The 22,990-nt window shown below is 45.6% G+C and overlaps 1 protein-coding gene across 22 annotated transcripts in view; it reads right to left on the bottom strand.

The window, feature by feature from the left end:
• The window catches only part of NCAM1 (neural cell adhesion molecule 1), a 367,664-nt gene that overhangs the window by 43,309 nt on the left and 301,365 nt on the right, over positions 1–22,990 (bottom strand). For 12 of the 22 annotated variants that reach the window (XM_060399278.1, XM_042232922.1, XM_060399283.1 and 9 more), the window contains 6 exons: positions 13,940–14,082; positions 7,576–7,605; positions 3,136–3,286; positions 2,648–2,832; positions 2,006–2,102; positions 1,524–1,694 (listed from right to left, as the gene is read on the bottom strand). In XM_060399278.1, coding sequence (XP_060255261.1) covers positions 1,524–1,694; positions 2,006–2,102; positions 2,648–2,832; positions 3,136–3,286; positions 7,576–7,605; positions 13,940–14,082 — 777 coding nt within the window. The remainder of the gene's footprint in view (positions 1–1,523; positions 1,695–2,005; positions 2,103–2,647; positions 2,833–3,135; positions 3,287–7,575; positions 7,606–13,939; positions 14,083–22,990) is intronic. The other 10 variants (XM_060399280.1, XM_060399281.1, XM_060399284.1 and 7 more) reach the window with 1 other exon arrangement.

Raw genomic sequence — 22,990 nt, 5'->3', positions numbered from 1 at the left:
AGTGGGAAAGAATTGTCTGCCACTGCAGGAGAAGCAGGGGATGCAGGTTTGATCCCTGGGTCAGGAAGATCTCCTGGAGGAGGAAATGGCAACTCACTCCAGTATTCTTGCCTGGGAAATCCCATGGACAGAGGAGCCTGGCGGGCTACAGTCCAGAGGGTTGCAAAAGATTCAGACATGACTCGGAGACTAAACAACAACATCAAGAGTCAACTCTATAGAGAAGGGTGGCTGCCAGGGGCTGGGGCAGGAGGGAATGGGGAGTTGTTATTTAATGGGTATTGACTTTAGGATGAAAAAGTTCTGGAGACGGACAGTGGTGACCGCATAATGATTTAATGCCACTGAACTGTGAACACTAAAAAATGGTTAAAATAATAATTTTTATGTTGTATATGGTGCTCACTCAAGTCATGTCCGAATTTTGTGACCCCACAGATTATAGCCCACCAGTGTCCTGTGTCCACGGGATTCTCCAGGCAAGAATACTGGAGTGGGTTGCCATTTCCTCTTCCCGGGGATCTTTCTGACCCAGGGATCGAACCCGTGTCTCCTGCATTGGCAGGTGGATTCTTTACCACTAGTGCCAGCTGGGAAGCTCATGCTATATATATCTTACTACATTAAAAAAGTTAACTGGGAAACAAAAAGTCTGTTGGACATGGGATTAACCTGCCACAAAGTTGGTATGAGGTTTCAGAGGGATGTCAGGGAGGTGAAGGATGATTTTCTTCTAGTTCTAATCCTGATTATGCCGAAAGTCCTCCTAGCCCTCCCCAAAGCTGGAGTGATGGGAGCCTGCTTCCTGGAAGGATGAGTTCTCAGTAAAACTGAGTTGGAGGATGTCTCTGAATTGCTGTGACACTGCATGTTAATCCAATCCATTCTCAGCTCTCCCCTCGTTTCTGGGATTAAAAATTTCTACGGAAACAAAACTTACTTCACTGACTTATTCCAATTAAACCTCAAAGGGAGAGTCAGACGTAAACACATTCAATCCTCAGGGCAAGATGAGCTGAGCTCAGAAACTTCAAACTGCAGTCGTGCAAGGGTCATTTTTCAAATCTTTGGAAGTATATCATAGAACTGATTTAAAAGAGCTGTCTCGCTGGCTCTGCTGATTAGGTTAATGTCCTAATTACACGGCAATCCCTGAATACACACAAGCAGGACAGGATGGCTGACGCACATGGAGGCCAAATACACAGAGCAGGGTAGACAGGACTCCTCTGGGTTGTGCCCAGCACTTAAGCAGGGCTTCTGCTTGGAATGCAGCTGAGCCGGCCTCATCCGCCCTGGCACAGTCACCTGAGAACCAGGTTCTGAAGTGCTGGGGTGGCAGAAGGCCAAGTCTCTCATGAGACGTGACCACAGCCTAGACATCAGCGGGACGGCAGGCGGTGGCATCTGGCATTCCCCAGTTGGGGGGTGTCATGTCAGAAGCCAGGATCTGGTGAACTCAAGGCAGGGGTGTGTGTGCCCAGAGACATCATTCCCAAGTAAATTCCGACTCTGCAGCTCACCTTCCTTGGCATCGTACCACCTGGAGTGCCACACCTCCTCGCCCATCGCTCTCCACTCAGCTTTGTATTTGAGGATGGGCACCCCGCCTGTGGCCTCTGGCTCATCAAACTGCACCTGTGCTGTGCTAGAGTATGGCTCCACCTGGTCGATGGACGGTGAGGATGGGGTGTCTGTGGGGAAGACACAGATGGAGACCCAGGTCAGCCGGATTTGGCCCAGGATGTAACATTCAATCATGAAACATGACTCTCTTTAACTCCTGCAAATCTTGTCATTTGTATTCTGTCTTCCTGGTCCACCCCAGCAAATAATTCTCTCCCAACATACCCCATGTCCAGATCCTTAAGCCCCCTTACCTCTCAGCCTCCTTACCCTTTGGTTGCTGACCCTTACTCCCCCTTCTTCCCACATTCTGTCATCACAGAAGGTCATGAAATGGACCAGCCAGAGTGAGGCTGGTATAGCTGGAAGGGGCACTCACCTGCTTGGACAAGGATGAATTCCAAAGACTCCTGTCCGATGCGGTTCACTGCGGTACAGTTGTAGTTTCCAAAATCATTTTCAGAGTCTGGGGTCACCTTTAGAGAGAAGGAACGCTTGGGTTATAAGTGTCCCACGGAATGGCTGCAACCTCAGATCCTTATTTACTGAACTAAGAGTAGAATCAGTAAAGCTCCAGCTCATAGAGCTTGTAGATGCAAACTGTTACATACAGAATGGATAAATGACAAGGTACAGCACAGGGAACTCCATCCAATTTCCTGGGATAAACTATAATGGGAAAGACGATAATAAAGAAGAACGCATCTCTGTGTATGACTGAGTCGTGATGCTGCACAGCAGAGATGGGCACAACACTGCAAATCAACTATGCTTCAGTAAAAAAATATTAAATAATAGAAAAGGGGTCTCATGAGGAAGGAACACTCTGCTCCCCTCCAGGCCCTGATCTGGCTCCTCGAGATAAAGGGGCAAGCTGAGGCTGGCTTTCTTCCCCAACCAATGGCTCCACTGCGCAGGATGAGTCAGAGAAGCGAGGGGGAGGATATCAGCTGTACCCAGCAGCCTGTCCACACTTGGACCACGCCTCCTGCACCGCACCCCTGCCCCCACACCACCTCACCTCCAGGTAGCTGGCCGATGGGGTGTTGTAGATCTTGATGTTGCTGTAGTTGGAGCTGGGCAGCAGCTGACCGTCTCGGAACCATGAGATAGTGGCACTGGGGTAGGCAAACACCTCGCAGGTGATGTTCACCTGGTTCCCCTCCCAAGTGTACACAGCCACAGGGCCCTGCAGCTTGGGGGCATCTGCAAAGAAGGACAGCGGCTCCAGAAAGACCGCCGTGATCGCAGAGTCCCCCACACTCAGGCTCCTGGCCCTGAGACGGCGGGCGAGCCTCGAAGCCAATCTGACACGGGGGAAAGCGGGGATCGGGGCTTTTCCCATGAGCTGCGTGGGGAGACACGCAGACCTGTAAGTCTGAGGATGGTGTTGGGCGTCCCTTGGGGACACAGCTTTGGGATGACCTGGGGCCTACCGCCGCGGGACAGGTCCGTCACCCCGACCCTGTGCAGCCCTCCCTGCCCCGCGTTCCCCGCCGTTCTCCTCACATTGCACTTCGAGGTACATGGACTGAGAGTCCTGGCCGATGGTGTTGCTGGCAGTGCAGACGTACTCCCCAGCGTCGGTGTACTGGATGCTCTTCAGCGTCAGGGACGACACGCGGGCGTGGCTGCGCACCACCATGTGCCCGTCCAGGGTCTGCCGGGAGGGGAGAGGCGGCGTCAGGGTCTGGGGTGGGCACGGCTGAGACCAGGCATCACTGCCCATGAGCAGCCTCACAGCTCTCCCCTCTCTGTGTCAATGTCTAGGTTTTGCTTTAGGTACCAACTCCTGGCAGCGTGGCTCCAGAGAGCACCATGTGAACTTGGGTGCATCCCAAACAGAAAAATGGGTCTCAGTTTATCCAAGCAGCCTAGCCTGTGTGCCAAGACTGGCTTGGGAAGGACAATCGAGGCTCCCAGACAGCTTGGCTTGGCATATCTGAAATGGAAGCCAAAGTCTGGCCAGCAGGCATTGCAGCTGCAACAGCCTCACCTCATGAGGGTCTGGAAAACCTGCACTCCCGTCCTTTCCTTCCCGTCTATCTGCCTGTTCCCTGGTGTGTGCACACGTAATGGGAAATCCAAATCCGCCAAATGAAAGAAATGATACAAGAAAGTCATCTTTCTGAAGATGCCTCATTTTCTTGAATGCTTAAAACTAAAACAGTTTCATTTCAAAAAAGTCTAACAATCCAGAGCCCAGGAGCTGTTGTGCTAGAAGTAAGGGGAACTGGGTTCCCTGTCCTGGGATAGTGATACAGAGATTCCCAGGCATATTTAGGACCCTAGACACCACAATCACCATGTTTTAGCCCTTGACACTAGAATTGTCTTCCTAAGTCTTTGGAATTACAAGAACTGGTCAAACAGGCAATCAGCATATGAGCCCTGGGCAATGGGTACTGGACTATTTCCTAGGGCTTTCCCCTTTATACTCTTAAGTAAAATGGTTGCTGGCCTAGGAAGAGTCTGGGCATGTGACCTGAGTTCAGATCTTCAAGAAAGCGGGTCATCTGAAGAAGGAGTCTAGCTTCTCATGGGCTGGGCCACACTTTTATGTCCACTGTATGGTATTCCATAGACAGGGGCATGTGAGTGCTCTGCCGGTAACATCTGTCATCCCATGAGGTCGCGCTTTTAAAGAACTAGAGAATACCTGCCTTCAGGTTCCTTTGAGCTGCCGGTTTGGAAGCCCGAAATCCAGTCCTGAAATATCATAAAGCAGGCCAGTTTGGGGAGTTCAAAAGCAAGACACCATTGGCCTTAACTGCAGCCTCAGATCTACCACAAGAAGTCTCTCTGTCATCCCTGGTATTTAGCCGATCAGTCGTGTCCAATTCTTTGTAACCCTATGGACTGTAGCCCACCAGGCTCCTCTGTCCATGAAGATTCTCCAGGCAAGAACACTGGAGTGGGTTGCCATGCCCTTCTCCAGGGGATCTTCCCGACCCAGGGATAGAACCCAGTCTCTTGCATTGCCGGTGGATTCTTTACTATCTGAGCCACCAGGGAAACCCCGCAGCCCTGGTAGAGCTAGCCTATTTCAGTCATTTAAGCCCCGTCACATTTCATATCCAGAAGCTGGAACACAAGTGCCAGCAAGGAGACAGAAGAGCTGAGCAAGACCATCGCCACCTGCTGCAGCGAGCGCCAGGAACGCCCAGGTGCCTCGGCTCCCCGCCCCCAGCATGTGAAGCTGAGAGGCTGACTGGCTGAGAAGGTGCACCCCAGAGGATATGCTCATGAATGTGAGCTGACATGGGCTGGGGTAGAGGGCTTGCCTAGAAAACCTGAGACATCTGGTCTGTTGAAGATACTGGCTCCTGAAAACCCTTTTCAAGTGGGCTGACAGGGTCCACGGTAGTGGTGACTTTCACGTGCCAAACAAAATCTTGACCCATCACCTAAACTTGTGGCATCCGGAGTGTGAGGTCATCCCTGCAGGATCTATGAGGGCTGACCTGACCTGCTCATCATTCCTATTTCCCCAGAAGACAAAAGAGTGAGAACACAGGTTCAGCCCACAGTAACGCCAGCCAGAAGCTGAACTCTACAATTTTTTGTCACATTCCCAGGACTTGTCCTTGGGGCCACCACCACAAACAAGGAAAACTGACCAGAACCTTTCAGAAGTCAAGAGAACATCTCCATAAGGAAGGGTGTAGCAGCAGAAGACGCAAAGAGAGTGATGTAGGTAAGAGAAAGACATCAACAAGCAAGCACAAAGGGGGGACATGAGCAGTTTTTACTCAGAATAACCTAGAAAATGGTCAGAGAGAAATGACTGCACTGACAGTCCTATTCCCCGCCCCCCCCACCCCGCCCCTGCCGCTTCTATCAGGTCTGTTTGTCTAAATTTCTCTCTGGAAAATTTTTTCATTGAATGATGTCAACAGAACAGTAGGCAGCCTTCCACAGGGAACTGTAGTTCTGCGGTGGCTCAGGACAGAACTGATGACAGGATTACTTGCCAGACGCCCAGTTCTTCCCTCCGAGGGGGCACAGACAGACTCCAGGGTGATTGGACTATTTCCCTCTGAAATGATTTACTCTGGCACCAGGCCAGAGTCAGACAGCGCCCCCCTCCAAGCCATCCAGACCAGACGTCATGCAGGCTGATGGTCCAGCTTCAAGAAGGAAGCAGATAAACTGGGCATGAATGAAAAGATCGTTATGGCAAGAAGACTCTGCTTTGCAAAAAAAAAAAAAGCATGAAGGGCAATTATAATTGCTCTTCTCATCAAAACATTTTTGTCTCTGTTCTTGCTGGGAGAAGTCCTAAGGCTTTCCAGAGCTTACAGACTGAAATTGGCCACAACTCAAGCCTTCTTTCAAACTCATCTGGGTTCGTGGTCTTCATTCCTGACTGAGACAGATAGAAGGGAACGGAGCTTCTGAGCCCCAGGGGGCAGAACTCACTTGAAAGTCAATTATGTCCAGAGTGAGATAAGATAAGGACACTTCGGCAAAACGGAGTGAGGTGTCTGCTTTCCTGGGAGTAAACCAATTACTTCCACTACTAATAGCAATGCTCTCAATATCTCCTTAATGCTCCCTGATAAATCTCAGCTCCTCCTCTAGCTGGGTCTAAATCTGAATGACAGGGGAAGATGCACAAGGCCAAGTGGAATGAGAGGGGAAGTGGTTCCGGAGTGGCTGACAATCAACCCTTCTTTTCTCCCATCCCCAATCCTAATGAGCCTGTGACTTCTGGGCAATAAAGCACCCAGTCTGTGACAGTACTCCTAGGCTGCAGGAAGAAAGTTTTTCAGTGAGCCTGTGCACCTAACTACAGCCCCTACGCTGTGGAGGAAGGGATGATACACAGGGAGCTTATAATGAACTAGATTCGACGACAGCAGGCTGCAGAAACTACCATCAGTGCCTGGGGAGAGGCAGTCAACTTTTAAATATTAAATGGCATTAAATATTTATAGCCATGACCTGAACGCATGAGTTATGTGTTCTGAATAATTATCATTTCTGAAAGACTAGGGGGATGGGTTTACCCAATTTAAATATAGTCCACAGGATTGCCATATTCTACATTTACAGTATTACACAATATCTAAGTTCCATCTAGAGAAAAGGTTCCTTTATATTTTACAGATTAGATTTTTGAACTTCATCTAAAGCATACTGGTTTTGATTTCAATTCTGTCACTTAATCACACAAATCAGGGCAAGAATGGTAGACATAATCCTAAGTAGGGTCTTGGGTACATAGCAATTACAATCTAAAGATTAATATTTAACCTCAGTTTTGAAACTAAGTCCCACATTACCCAAACGCAAGCGAGTAGTCAGAGAAATTTCAAAGGCTAAATGTGCTACTGACTTAAAACACACACACAGAACCATTTATGACACATCATTCTAATCTCATAAATTTAATGCCCTATAAAAGTAACATAGATGTGTTTAGCAATTTGGGAAAACCAATGAGAGATGTCATTTGCATTGCTTTGAGATGAAATGTGATGTGGTAATTTACCAAGACCAATCATGATAAAATAAGTGAGCAACAAGATGAGTTGAGCTGGAAAGGTAAGGGCTGAGTGGGTTTTTAGATCACTAAACTCTGTGACTTTATGATCCAAAGCCACATCAACCAGGTGAGAGTCAAAAAATTTCATCATTTCAAAATGCCTGGCCTGGGAATTGGGGCCATTTATTTCTCTGAGTATAATTACCTGGATATGATTTTATCAGCACCAGCAAGAGAATAAAGAAATAATACAGATTTGTTCATCCACTCCCAACACACCTTGCTTGCTCATCCTGCAATGACACTGTTGCTAAGTAACGTCTACCACTATGGACCTATTCTTTAATCAAACTAAATTACTAGTTAGTTTTAGCATGTCTGGTTATTAAGCTGCAATGGTGAGTTAAACTGTAGCGCTTGCAAAACTAAAGACTGACTAGTGGTCGGGCAAGCTATACCTCTTGCTTCTCTGGTCGAGTCCACGAAGCCTGGAGGGAACAAGATATAAAACACAACAAGAAAGCAGTAAAATTTTACAATATGTTGCTTTAGAGAATTGATGTATCCCACTGCATTCCGTGCACATGCAGTTTCTTTCCAATTCAGAGCTTTTTCCAAGGCCCACTTTCAATGGTGTGTTCACTGCCCGCTTTAACTTAGGATTTAGCTTATGCTTAGCTTTTCTGCCCCCCTTATGCCCATTAAGGTGTACAGTTCACAGGTAAAGCTTCTCCTAATCTTTGGAAGACATACATATGGCTACCAGCTGACATATTAGACTGCTCCTATTCCCAAATACCTTGAATATTCCTCCTGCTAGTAGGTGACATCGCTAGCTCCAACCACACAATACAGAGACACTTATAGAGTAGGTTTCCTCCTTTGGATTTGATGGGACAGCTTATCACACATATATTATTTTGTGCTCATGCATCTTGCAACTCTGCATGCATACTATTAAAATAAAATTTGTATTTAAAAACAAAGAAATGAAGAAAGGAACAGAGGGGGTATATTAGGAATGAGAAGGATGCCCTTAAGACTACGGGGCAGGATGCTTTGAGGATACTGAACTCTGAGTGCTGTGGTAGGTTCTAGTTGGTTCTTCAAGGCAGAGGGACGGCATGCTGGTTTAAGCATCTTCATCAAACACAGCATTCACAAAGGAGTGAGCCAACCCAGGAACACAGGGGCCTTTGGGTATTTTCCTACCCACATCAAGATTTTTTATTTATCCAGCACTGGGGAATCTACTCTGCTTACAGCTTTTCTGTTTTCATGTTGGGAGTCAAAAACATCATACGTGATGTCGTTGACTGCCTGACTATCCCTGAGGTTCAGATGGAAAAAGGATACAAAAGACACCAGAGACACAGCAATGCAATCCCAGGAATGAGAATGAGTTAGCAAACATTTAGTAAAAGTCTACTAAATGCAAGGAGAGGCTACTAAATGCAAGGAGCTTTCCGGAGAAATGAGGGATGCGGACTATGTCACAGGATGGTGGAGTGAAGAAGTGAGGACAGGAACACGCATAGACCAGAGCAACAGTGGGCAGACATGTTACACGTGGCTGCTGAATCCACATCACCTAGAGGCTTGTGTGTCACATGCCAGGGCTGCACGAATCAAGACTGGTTTCAGGGCCTCCATCATATGAGTTGTTTGCTTTTCAGATCAGATTCTTCCCGCATCTCTGTCAACTCACTGTGGTTTTGTGGCTTTTACAGTAAGTGGGTGCTAGTAATACAATGCTTCTAGTAGCCTGAACCTCCACCTGTGTGCCTGGTGGGATAATAAGATATATCTTTTTTTTTTTTTTCCCTTAGATCAGAATTTCAGAGGAACAAAGACTAATTTTTTAATTTTAATTTTTAGTGTAGTGTTTAAATTTTAAAACATCTAGCAAAAAAAGAACCCCATGCAGTGTTTACCTGGGACACACTTATACTTAAAAAAAAGTAGCTGGTAACCCTAGTTGGGAAAAGCAGAGGCAGTTCAGTAAGTGGCTAAAGCACACCTCCTGGAAGAGGAATTGGTAAGGACATCAGTCCAAGTCCTAACAAACAGTGCCAATGAGAGAGCAAACAGGATAACCTTGACCCTGATAATTTGGTGAAGGCATGTAGCCCACTTTAAGATAACCTGATATGCAAATATACACTCTTACAAATTAGAATATGATTAGCTATTCGAAAGTTGTTAGTTCCAGGTGCTTTTTAACATTGCGTGTTTCATGGTGTTACACACAAGTCTGTAGGAATATGTACACAAACTAAAGTGGAGAGATAGACACTTATCCTAGGATTTCCCTGTTGGACTTCTGTCCACATCCTGGATAAAACAGACTCTAACTGCTCAATGCAGGCACCTTACCCTGCATTTAAGAGTAAGCACCTGATTTGTACTGAATGAGGAGTTCTTCCTGATGAAAAGAAACTTCAGTCTCTAAGGAATCCAGAGTTTCAAAAAGTTTCTCTCTTTTGTAGGATACTCTGTCAACTCAAGATACAAGGTTCATGAAATGCCTTTTACTTATTTCTGTCTCTCTTGATCTCAACACTTTGTGTCTCTTCTCCTCCTTAGGCATTAAGTAGCAGCCTTTCTTTCTCACTCTCTTCAAAGGCCTGGAGATGGTCAAATGAGCAGGCAATGGAGAGAGTATGCAAATCACCATCTGGGGGCCTCACTTAGTAAGTAAATAGTACCTGGAATTTAGTGCCACTTACTGCGAGTCTTTAAATACCTGGCAATTTAAAAAGTGAGTCTGAATAGGATGAGTAATAAAATGATGTGGATGCACAAACTTTCTTGGTATCATAATGACCTCCATACACAGAGATGAAACTGACCCATCACAGTGTTCAAAAATTCTGGCCAACATATTAGTGACCACTAAGAAATGGATTAACTTTCAGACAGATGATCTCCCCTAATGATCTTAGTGACCCAACCTAGCCTAGCTATTATCAGTTGTTGAGTGAAACCAACTCAACTAACTAAAGCCTAACAGATTGATTATAATCAATCTGAAATGAGTGCTTGGACTAAAGCTAGACATTATCAAGATATGATGTGACTTTTGGGCTTATTGTACTTTTTTTTGCTTTTTTTCCTCATCTTTTTTGAACAAAGAACATCAGTATTCCATTAGAAAGTCACCACAATTCCATGGTTGAAAGCTTTTGCTCTCCCTCGTCTTAAAAGGAGAAATACTAGACTCAACTAAGCAGTGAAGCAAAAGAGAAAGCTGTATTTAATCAGTGTCTACTGTCACTAACTTTATTAAAGGAAGCACTGAGCGTCCCGAGAAAGTCATCAGGATCATTAGAGAGCACCACAGCGTTATGGCCTCTACCCCTGAGCCACTGACCCCTGGTTGCATTCTAAGGGCTCAGCACTTGATTTTGTCCCAGTCAATATTTTTGTCAAGGACTTGGACAAAGATATTTCAAATAATTATTCATACAAGGTTGGAAGCAACAGCTAATACAGATGCTGGATAGCAGTTGCATGGGGAAGGATGAAATACCTGCCCTGGGGTTTTGGACTTAAGAGCTGGGTCATCATTGACTGTTAGACCCCGTTACTTTAAACACATATAAATGAAACAGGGAGCCCCCACTGGCTGAAACGCTGTGGACCCAAAGACCTCTAAGGACAGTTCTGATGAAAACCAGTCCTGACTGGTCAGCAAGATGGACTAAAATGGTCATTCTCAAGCCAAGGAGTGTTTCTGTATGTGATGTTTTTGGTAATCAGAATGATTAGAGGTGGTCACTAACATTTAAAGGGAAAAGAGCAGTGGTGCTAACTATCTTATAATGTACAGGACAGTCTCAGTGAAGAAAGTGTTTCCAAACGGTCATCCTGACTCCCATTGAGAAATACTGGGTTGCAACAAACAAAACAATTTGTAATAGAAATAAATATAAAACTCTACATTATTGGTTAAGCAATCAATTGCATCAGGACAGAGGCTATGTGGCTTAAATGCAGTTCATACTAAAACGAGCTGGGTCTTTTAGCTGACCACAAGCTCAATAGGAGACAACGGAATGAGAAAACTGCTAAAGGGCTAATGTGATGTTGACTGCATGATGTCAGTGTCCAGACCAAGGGAGTGATAAGCTAGGAGGACTGCTGTACTGGGCGCTGCAAACTGAGAGGGAATGCTCGTGAAGTGAAGCTCTCTGGCGCAGGACGACCAGAAAGGCGAAGGGTGTGAAACCGTAAGATAAGAGCAACAGTGAAAATAACCGGAAGTGTCACAGGGTAAGAGGGCCGACTAACGAAACACTGGAGGGCTAGTTAACAGTTCCCACCCAAGAGGCCCAGTGGCAGGGCGGGAAGGCTGGGAAGCAGCAGGCCCTCTCGAGCGTTGGGGCTACCACCTGCCCTGCAGAGGACTGACACTGTTGCCCTTCAAGCAGGGGCTGAGTGACTTTCTGGCATTGAGATGAGACAACCTCCAAAGGAGGCTTCCTTCCAACCTTCTGGGATTCTGGCAGGTCATGGGATCTACTTCTCAGGAGCCCTCCTGCTCTTCCCGGTAGACACAACTGTCTATTCTTACTGCTCAGTACATAATCTTGACTTGCAAAAGAAAATGGTTTGCCTCTGCTCCCACAGTTCTGTGACTCTGATAATCATCTTGATACCTAATTATTTATCATGCAACTTCAGATGCAGGAGACAATGAGGAGTGGCTACCAAATAAAAGTAAAATTTACTATTTGGGGTCCAACTGGCTCACGAATAGGCCATCTCTGTTTTCTAAATTTTTAGCTACTCTTAGTGTAAGATGACTACCAGGCTGTTTCGAGGTCAATATATAATTAATGGAAATGGCAACTTTTCTCTACAGGGTTTCATTTAGGCAAATATGCTGATCTGGGGTTACATCACTGGCCAGTTTGGAAGACTCATTCTGACACTGATTCATTCATGTTTCAGTAATGTCACTTGAAGGTGGTCCATAGTAAAAGAAAGCGCAACACAACCTCTGTAGCTGGGCTTAAATACTTTCTCAGACTGAGACTAACGATCGACACCAATACCTGATTTACGCAAAGCCTCCTTGGCTTGAGATGGTCTCTGCTGGACACGTTTGGTTTTAATATTTAGGAAGTATGAGGGTGTATTAGTGACTGGTTTTTTGTTCTCATTCTGTAAAAATGAATTCCCAGGTACAAGCCAGAAGTATCTACCTATTAAAGGACCTGAGGCAGGCACAAATCACAATAACCTTTCTGGTCTAGCTTGGCTGCTGAGCTATTCCTAGAAAAGATATAGAATTTAAAACCATCATTAATCTGGGGTAGATGTTATTTCTGTCCTTCACTTTAGGTCAGACATGTACATTGGGTCATTCTGGACAAATCTACTCTCAAGCTACATACAGAAAAATCCTCCAAGAGGCAGCCCTGTGGTTTGAGCCCTGAGATGTACATTCAATCCACATAACACACATGATGGGAGCTAAAAATCTGAGCTGAGGGTTTAATTCCAATGTTGATAAAGAAAGTATCCAAGTAAACACCACATTACTTAATTCAGTTGGTTTTCACAATATCAAACAGCATATGCAAGTTTCAAAAATACTTAGCAGTTCCTCAGCTGAGTTTCGGTTAAGCTGAATTCAACTCTGGAGGTAAAACTTGCAAAAAATAATGGATTTTTTTTGGAACAGCAATTTCTGTTCCTCTTGATTTAGCTTTGTCTTCTATTAGTAGTAGAGAAATCGGTTGCTCAGATGCAAATTCCAAATTTGGCTCTGAAATTTCACACTCTCTCTTTTTAGCTTTATTTGAGTCTACTCTCTCTAGGGATTTCCTTATGCAGACAGAAGAGTGATGATTTATCATGTTCTGACATTCTGGTCAATCAGCAATCCATTATAAATGTTCTTTAAGGCTATGGCCATTACCCCTGAACAGGTGACAAAGCTGTGGCTAACTGAAATGAAGCCCATTACTGCAGGATATATGAAAAGAGATTGGAGAGGTGCCATGAGATGGTTTAAGTTGCTTTAAAACCAAGCTTCTTCCTCCTCCTGCCTTTTGGCCCACTCAATAGCAAAAGGCTGCCCCGTATGGGGTTACCTCAATTTTCATATATTGTCGATAATAAAAAGAAAGCTTTCCGGTGACCTGTAAATCCATGTGCTTGAAAGCTATATCTTACAAGTCATTTAAATTTGCCAGGAACATTGCTGCAATGTTTTTCAGTTCTCAGAGACTATCCTGCAGAACCTGGCGTAATCATCCTCATGTAGAAACTGCTAATTATTTTTGCCTTGAGAACAAAATGATACCCAAATGTGACTGAGAGTGCAGGCAGACACAAAGGCAACCAAGCTTTTGTGCGTATAGGGCATGTACAGCATGAATATACACGTCACAAGGAAAAGAATTAAGAGGCTCATTCTGACCCCTGTTAGTTCTGGGAGACATGTCCTTGGGTGCTCCTGAGATGATGCTAATAGTACCTAGCGCACCGAGATCTCAACCTCCCCCTGTTCCTCCCCAGCTCTGTAACCGTGCGCTGGAGAATCCCTATCTCTCTCCTCCTTGTGATGTCTAACTTACCCACACCCACTAACATGACACCCCTGCAGACCCATGCAAGGAACTATGCCTCCTCCATCTCAAGGGGGTGCCGAACAGGGCAGGTGGGAGGAGGGGGCCCACAGAACTTGGCGGTGACCTCCAGCGACCACATCCTAATTTCTGGTTCACTGAAGAGGACTGGGCATGGGGCAGACTCAACCCGAGTTGGGTCTGAGTTCCATGGCCCTGAAACTCTTGGGTGATATTATACCTTTTCTTCGCTGCTGATGTTTCGGGTGGACGTTCTCCAGGTGATTGAGGGAATGGGGTCTCCCGAGGCTTCACAGGTAAGAGTGACCTGTTCCTCCAGTTCCATGGCAGTCTGGTTCTCTACGTAGGTGATTTTGGGTTTTGCTGAAAACAGAGAACATTTCTGTGAGTTTATCTGATGTATTTTAGCTTTCCAGGTTTGAATTATAAATGCACCTATCCAACGAGGTTATTAACTTATTAAGCCTAAAGCCCTGTTCTAGGTGTTGCACGAGATAACGAGTTGGACTCCCCAGGAACTGACAATGAAGCAGGCCTGTGTCAGAACCACAGTGACAGTAGTAGCAGCAAGGTCCTGTATGGTGACAGCTGCGAGCCAGTGGTGCAAAGGGCTGAGTAGAGGATGGGCCCGCCCCTGGCTGAGTCTTCAAGGAGGAGACAGCTTTGGGGCTGGGCTGTGAGATTTTCAGGAGGTGGAACTTAGGGTGGACATAGAATCATTCCGAGTGTGAAAAGCCGTGTGAATGAAAGCAAGGAAGCAAGAACATGTGAGGAGAGAGTGGGGAGGAGAGCCGAGTGTCAGGGTCCATGGGCCTGTGCCTCAGAGCAGTGGGAGACAGCGCTGGATTCAGGCAGAGTGCCTTGATCATCTGGTGATAACTCCTGCTTGAATTTTATCCCGTGCCTGCTCACGATGTTTGGTCAGAGGAACGAATGCTCGTTTGCATTAGAGGAAGGTTAATATAGGAAAAATTAAAGATGGAGAAAGCCTGAAGGTGGAGAAACCAGCCTGGAAGCCGTGGGACCCCTCCAGATGTGATGTCATATGATCCTGAACATCATCTCTAGGGGAATAGAGAAGGGGCAGCTTCCAGAGAGATGCTGAAGGAAAGCTTTGCAGGAATGGAAGTGAACAGAGTGCAAGGAGAGATGGGGAGAATCCAAAGGGATGAGGAGACCAAATGACTCAAGGGATTCTGAGCACCTCGGAGAGCTGTGCTAGCATTAACTCGAGTAAGGAGATGTGGTGGGTGACCTGCTGGGGGCTGCGGAGTGGCTGGGGAAGAAGATGAGTTGAGATGAGTTCATTTTCCAAATGTTTTGGGTAACGCAAGAAAGCGCAGGCATTCACGGCTGAGTTTAAATGTTAAAACATTAGAGAAAATTGAATTTTCCCAATTTAAAACAATTATACTCTGAAATCGCTAAACCTTCCATCGAAAAGAGAGCACTGCACAAATATAACTTATTTCACTAATAGAGAAAAAAGCCAGGCTAGATAAGCAAACAAATGATAAATAAATTCGAAGTATGAATAATTTTTGAAAGAACTGCGTTTGCTTTATATTCAAATTCATACAGTAACTTCGAGTAGGCTAATAAAACCACTGCCTATTATATATCCTCCAAGTTGAGGCCTTGGTTCTATTTTAATAAACAGAAAACAGTGATGGAGCTGTGCATTATCCATAGGAAATATCTCCTTCTATATGAAATGACCCATATCGTTCAAATATTCTCCTACAGCTTATCTTTCCTAACAGCCCGCTTAGAGCAAATCCTTTTTGAAGGTTAGCATCAAGGCATGTCTCAATTCAATGAAGCCAAATGATCACAAATTTGAACAAATTTGATGGAGCCCAGATGAGTGAGGTTTTCCTCCAGAAAGGTTCTGTGTCTATTTTGATCAACAAAACTTCCAAGGAGCTTACAACCCATACTGGATGGAATAAGTGTTAAGTGTTTTTGTTGAAGAGGAGGTTTTACAGAAGTAAAATAAAAGTTGCATTTCTTTTCTGTTAAAAATCACAAATTGAAAAGTTAAAAAAAAAATCAGGCAAACAACTGAAATCACTGAACTCACAGGTAGTCTGGGGTCTGAGGGCAGCCCCAAGAAAGTTACGTGGACACTGTGATCCAGACAGTGCTTGTGGATATTGTCCTGCCCAACAGCACTTTGTCCTGGCAGCAAAAGTTAGAAGACAGACCAGGGACAGTTAACATCTATGAAGAGTATCTATAATCTATGAAGAATATCTGGTCTTGGTGACTCCATTTCCTAGATGGTCATAAAGGTTGTCCTGTATAAGTCTTTAGAACAAGGCAAAATATATTCTTCCTAAAACATGATTAACAATGGCTAATTTTGTATGGTCTAGAGAGGCTGTTGGAAGGAAGGCAAGCTACTCACTGTTAACTTAATCCTTTCTGCACCCCAGAAGCAAGCTACTCTTATAACTAACTGAAGTCTTAGAATACTGCCTTGGAAACAGGCTGCTGCTAAGTCACTAGTCACTTCAGTCGGGTCCGACTCTGTGTGACCCCATAGACGGCAGCCCACCAGGCTCCCCCGTCCCTGGGATCCTCCAGGCAAGAACACTGGAGTGGGTTTCCATTTCCTTCTCCAATGCATGAAAGTGAAAAGTGAAAGTGAAGTCGCTCAGTCGTGTCCGACCCTCAGCGACCCCATGGACTGCAGCCTTCCAGGCTCCTCCGTCCATGGGGTTTTCCAGGCAAGAGTACTGGAGTGGGGTGCCACTGCCTTCTCTTGTCCAAATTGGGGCATTCTTGAGAGTGAAAGGCATGCTGTAAATAATTACTCTGGGGCAATGGGCATGATTGAGCAGACAGGGACAGGTGTGGAATCACACTACTCAGGAAAGAGTCCCTCCTTCTGCACACCAGCATCTAGAAGAGTCTCTTCAGGGTTTATCTGTGAATGGTACTTGCACCGTCTTAATGACCCTCTGTTGTTGGCCCTTGACTTTGGATCTCTGTTCTGTTCTTTACCTGCCGCCATGCGATTTAATGCCTTAGGCTGTTCCATTGTACCTCTCCCCACAGGCCCCCCTGTGAGCACAGCTGTGCTTGTGAGTTTTCTAAGCATGCATGCTTTCCCCACCCAGCACATCAATGGCTCTGCACCTGCCACTGAGGGCCAAACTTGTCCACTCTCACTCCTGCCCAGGTGCCTGGAAGTCCAAGGAGGGCTCCAGGGCCTCTGCTTCCCTGCCCTGAGATGCTGGGTGTGACCAGGTGCCCTTTCCTTCAGGCACCTGTTTGTCTTTTGCTGTAACTCATATGGGCTGCTTTGGTCCTAGAGGGTCAGCTAAGCAAAGCTGAACTTGCCTCAGTCCAAGCCCAGAGAGCAGCACAACCCTCAAGAGCCTTGGCAGAAGCATAATAAGTATCTGTAGAGACAAAACTGCTTCTTCAGAAGGTCCCATGGCAGAAGCAGTGGAAATGCACTGCCAAGTTTAACGGAGATAGGATGGGCTTAGATAAAAGAGCTTCTGGTTGATAACTAGGGTAGCGCATGCTAGAACACGTCCCTTTCTTAGGAAAAAATGGTACTGCTTAGGACAATTATGGTAGTCCTTAATTTAGATGCGTCCCTTGCCAGCCCTTCTTGAAGCCACAGTTCTGTGCATCTTCACTGTCTAAGCTGCAGGCTTCTTTCCTCTTGTACCTCACCACTGCAACTCTGCTGCTTTTTGGAAACCTACTCCATATCTCCCCTAATGCTGGTCCCTGAGGACAAGCCAGAAGGCCAAGGAGCGGGGAGAAAGGGGCTGGAGAAAGATGAAGTTCCACCAAGTTAGCCCCACCTCACCTGGCTCCCAGGTCCTGGCACTGATCTCCTAAACCCCTGGAAGAGGCTGGAAGGAGGAGAGAAATGAGGTCAAGAATGTGGGATGAAGAGAGAAAGGAGGGCATATATGGGGACCAGGTTACTCCAAGGAGGCCACGTGAACTGTGCTCAGGATGTTGCAGCCGAGTATGGACCTGGATTAGACATTCGCTGCTAAAACTGTTCAGTCACTGAGTGTCTGACTCTTTGCGACTGTAACCCACCAGGCTCCTAGTCCTCCACGATCTCCCGGAGTTTGCTCAAATTCGTGTCCACATCGAATATGGATTAGATATACACGTCTGTTGAGAAAGTTAATTTCTAGGCAGGTTGATAGGAAGTCCGGGGTCCCCGAGAAGGAGAAAGGGGCCTGGGGCTCTCAAAGCAGAGAGGGGTCTCAAAGCAGAGATGAAAGAAAGTGAAAGTGAAAGTGAAGTTGCTCAGTCGTGTCCGACTCTTTGCGACCCGTGGACTGTAGCCCACCAAGCTCCTCCGTCTGTGGGATTCTCCAGGCAAGAATACTGGAGTGGGTTGCCACTTCCTTCTCCAGGGGATCTTCCCAACCCAGGGATCGAACCCAGGTCTCCCACATTGCAGGCAGACGCTTTAACCTCTGATAGGGGTCTGGAATTCTCAAGGAGGAGGAAAGGACAAACATCTTTTTTCTCTATATTCCTTAGTCTTAGTCACATAAAATGTTTTTTTTTTCTTTAAGCTGATGATTACACAACAAACAGCTTAAACCCTGTATTAAGGATGATATAACAACAATGTTTCCTGCTTGAGGACAGTTTCTCCTTTCTGAAAACCTTCTGGCTAATCCTGTTATCTTAAAATGTAAATTATGGGAGTGGGCCTAGTAAGATCTTTACAACCTTGAGACAATCTTTGACATGACTGAGCGACTGAACTCAACTGAACTGAATAACTAATTAAAAAAGCATATAACTCCCTTGCTGACACTAGCAAGGGGTGGCACGCTCCATCCCCCTTCTGATGTTGATGTCAGAAGCTTTCTCTGTCCCTTGTTGTACTTTAATGAAATTCTGCTACACAAAAGCCCTTGAGTGATCAAGCCTGGTCCCTGGTCCCAAAGTTAAACCTTCTTCTTCGGAGATCACAAATCCTATACCGTTCACCATAAGCTATCACTAGGATTGTCTTAACTTGTCTCTGCAGGAGTCACTCACATCTCTTTGTTTGCTCTACTGGGCTGCCGAACAAACATTCTCTCAGCTGTAGTCTTGGGGAAGAACTGTGGTAGTGGAGTGAGTGAGTGTGTGTGAGAGAGAGAGTGTGAGTATGTGTGCGAGTGTGGGTGCGATGCCGGAGGGAGTCTGTGGGGAGGGATGAGGGTGGAAAGACAAACCGTGCTCTGCCACAGCTGCTGAATCCTACCTGTTCTGCCTTCTTCCCTCCTCCCCTGGACCTTACCCACCCTCTTCCCTGCAGCATGGCCTCACACGGCTCTTGACACTGCCCACTCCTCCCTGGGGCAGCCATCGGAGAGGCCTGGAACAGAAGCGAAGATCTGTCCTTGACTAGCAGAGTCAGAACTGAGTGTACGGCCACAGAGAAATCACGTGAACCATGGAGGGAAAGGCAGAGTCCACTAATCAAGAGCCACTTCATACGGAGGTCGGACGTAATACGTGCTAAACTGGGCTGCGTGGAGGAGTGATCACCATCGCTAGCCCAGAGAATGGACACGAAAGCTTGGTTTTGAGTCCTGGTTCCTTGGGTAGGACACCTAATCACTCTGTGCTCAATTTCCTCATTTGCATAATAGGGATAAAAATTAAATCTCCTTTGTAGGATTGTGATGAGGTTAAAAGAGCTCATTTATGGAGAGTACCTCTCACAGTGCTAGGCACATTATACGTGCCCACTTTGTGTTGGGTGCTATTATTATCATTACCTTATGGGACTGCTATCTAAAGGAACTTCCTAAAGACAAATGATTACATGTTTCTACATGCATCTCCCTGCCATATAGATCATGCTTCGTTCCTATAAAGCTAATTACGATTCCCTCATTTACTCAAACGCTGGCGTCTCTTTTATGCCAGCTGATGTTCTACTGAGGATGCTGACACTGAGGGTAGGTCTGTGAATGGAGCGGACACAGTCCCCGTCCACAAGGACTGCACCTTCAGCACATGGGCTCTTCCAGCCTCGGTGCCTATGCAGTATGGCTTGGAAGGCTCGTCCACCCCTCCTGCATCTGGGAAACTCCCACTTGGGAAACGCATCACCATCTTGGAAGACTTCCATAACTCCTGTCACACTGGACCAGACAACAAATCTTTTTCTGTAAAACACTGTGCATACTGCTATTTCTTGCTGCTCTTCAGTTGTTCAGTTGTGCGCCAATTTTTGCGACCCCATGGATGTGCACCAGGCTTCCCTGTCCTTTTCCATCTCCTGGAGTTTGCTGAAACTCATGTCCATTGAGTTGGTGATGCCATCCAACCATCTCATCCTCTGTTGTTCCCTTCTCCTCCTGCCCTCAATCTTTCCCAGCATCAGGGTCTTTTCCAGTGAGTCAGTTCTTTGCTTCAAGTGGCCAAAATATCAGAGTTTCAGCTTCAGCATCAGTCCTTCCAATGAATATTCAGGGTTTATTTCCTTTAGGATGGACTGGTTTGATTGTCGTGCTGTCCAAGGGACTCTCAAGAGTTTTCTCCAGCAACAGTTCAAAAGCACCAATTCTTTGGTGCTCACCCTTCTTTATGGTCCAACTGTCACATCCAAACATGACTACTGGAAAAGTCATAGCTTTGACTAGACAGACCTTTGTCAGCAAAGTAATGTTTCTGCTTTTTAATATGCTGTCTAGGTTGGTCAGAGTTTTTCTTCCAAGGAGCAAGCATCTTTTAATTTCATGGCTGCAGTCACCATCTGTAGAGATTTTGAAGTCCCCCCAAAATCACTATTTCCATTGGTTCCCCATCTATTTGCCATGAAGTGATAGGACTGGATGCCAGGATCTTAGTTTTTTGAATGTTGAATTTTAAGCCAACTTTTTCATTCTCCTCTTTCACCTTCACCAAGAGGCTCTTTAGTTCCTCTTTGCTTTCTGCCATAAAGATGGTGTCTACATTTCTGAGGTTATTGGTATTTCTCCTGGCAATCTGGATTCCAGCTTGTGCTTCATTCAGCCCAGCATTTCACATGATGTACAGAGAAGTTAAATAAGCAGGGTGACAATATACAGCCTTGACGTACTCCTTTCCCAATTTGGAACCAGTCCACTGTTCCATGTTTGGTTCTAACTGTTGCTTCTTGACCTGAATACAGGTTTCTCAGGAGGCAAGTATGGTGGTCTGGTATTCTCATCTCTTAAAGAATTTTTCACAGTTTGTTGTGATCCACACAGTCAAAGGCTTTGGCACAGTCAATAAGGCAGAAGTAGATATTTTTCTAGCATTCTCTTGCTTTTTCAATGATCCAACGGATGTTGGCAATTTGATCTCTGGTTCCTCTGCCTTTTCTAAATCCAGCTTGAACATCTGGAAGTTCTCAGTTCATATACTGTTGAGGCCTAGCTTGGAGAATTTTGAGCATTACTTTGCTAGTGTGTGAGATGAGTGCAACTGTGGGGTAGTTTGAGCATTCTTTGGCATTGCCTTTCTTTGGAATTGGAATGAAAACAGACCTTTTAGTCCTGTGGCCACTGCTGAGTTTTCCAAATTTGCTGGCATATTGAGTGCAGCTCTTTCACAGCACTATCTTTTAGGATTGGAAACAGCTCAAGTGGAATTCCATCATCTGCCCTGTCTTTGTTTGTAGTGATGCTTTCTAAGGCCCACTTGACTTCGCACACCAAGATGTCTGGCTCTGGGTGAGTGATGACACCATCTTGGTTATCTGGGTCATTAAAATCTTTTTGTACAGTTCTTCTGTGTATTTTTGCTACCTCTTCTTAATATGTTCTGCTTCTGTTAGGTCCATACCATTTCTGTCCTTTATTGTGCCCATCTTTGCATGAAATGTTTCCTCGGTATTTCTAATTTTCTTGAAAAGATCTCTAGTCTTTCCCATTCTATTGTTCTCCTCTATTTCTTAGCATTGATCACTGAGGAAGGCTTTCTTATCTCTCCTTGCTATTCTTTGGAACTCTGCATTCAGATGGGTATGTTTCCTTTTCTCCTTTGCCTTTTGCTTCTCTTCTTTACTCAGCTCTTTGTAAGGCCTCTTCAGACAGTCATTTTCCCTTTTTGCATTTCTTTTTCTTGGAGATGGTTTTGATCACTGACTCCTGTATGATGTTATGAACCTCTGTCCATAGTTCTTCAGGCACTCTGTCTATCCGATCTAATCCCTTGAATCTATTTGTCACTTCCCACTTTATAATCATAAGAGATACTGTTATTATGAACTCATAATGGGTTGTTATACAAAATTTTATGATTATCTGTATTAGCCTATGAACGCACTGATGAAAACAGGGTGTATGTTATTCATCTTTGTAACCTTGGCAATGGCTGGACTTATGGCAGGTACTTAGATGTTGGAAACCAACACCATTTACTATAATTTATAGGCTTATATGGAGAAGGCAATGGCACCCCACTCCAGTACTCTTGCCTGGAAAATCCCATGGATGGAGGAGCCTGGTAGGCTGTGATCCATGGGGTCGATAAGAGTCGGACACAACTGAGCGACTTCACTTTCACTTTTCACTTTCATGCATTGGAGAAGGAAATGGCAACTCACTCCAGTGTTCTTGCCTGGAGGATCCCAGGGACAGGGGAGCCTGGCGGGCTGCCGTCTATGGGGTCGCACAGAGTCGGACACGACTGAAGCGACTTAGCAGCAGCAGCAGCAGCACAGGCTTATATAGGGGCTTCCCTGGTGGCTCAGAGGTTAAAGCATCTGCCTGCAATGTGGGAGACCCAGGTTTGATCCCTGGGTTGGGAAGATCCCCTGGGGAAGGAAATGGCAACCCACTCCAGTATTCTTGCCTGGAGAATCCCATGGAGGGAAGAGCCTGGTAGGCTACAGTCCACGGGGTGGCAAAGAGTCGGACACGACTGAGCGACTTCAGTTTCACATAGGCTTATATTTTTATCTCCCTCTTTGTGCTTCTTGGGGTCAAAAGACCTTTATCTTACTCATTTCTGTAGCCCTTCTGTCCAGCAACAAGGGTGCTCAATAAATCATTACGAAATGAAGCAATACATGAACAAATGCATCTGTCTTTCATTTAGAAAAACTGAAAATCAGAGTGACTGAGAAAACCACAAATCAAAGAGACACATGTTCCCCACAGTTCACTGCAACACTGTTTAAAATAGCCAGGACATGGGAGCAACCTAAATGTCCACCAACAGATGGATGGATAAAGAAGATGTGGTATATACATACAGTGGAATATCACTCAGCAGTGAAAAGGAATGAAACTGGATTATTTGTAGT

This window comes from Ovis aries, chromosome 15, assembly GCF_016772045.2.
Source record: "Ovis aries strain OAR_USU_Benz2616 breed Rambouillet chromosome 15, ARS-UI_Ramb_v3.0, whole genome shotgun sequence".
Classification (NCBI taxonomy): domain Eukaryota; kingdom Metazoa; phylum Chordata; class Mammalia; order Artiodactyla; family Bovidae; genus Ovis; species Ovis aries.
This window is presented reverse-complemented; position numbering and strand designations above follow the sequence as displayed.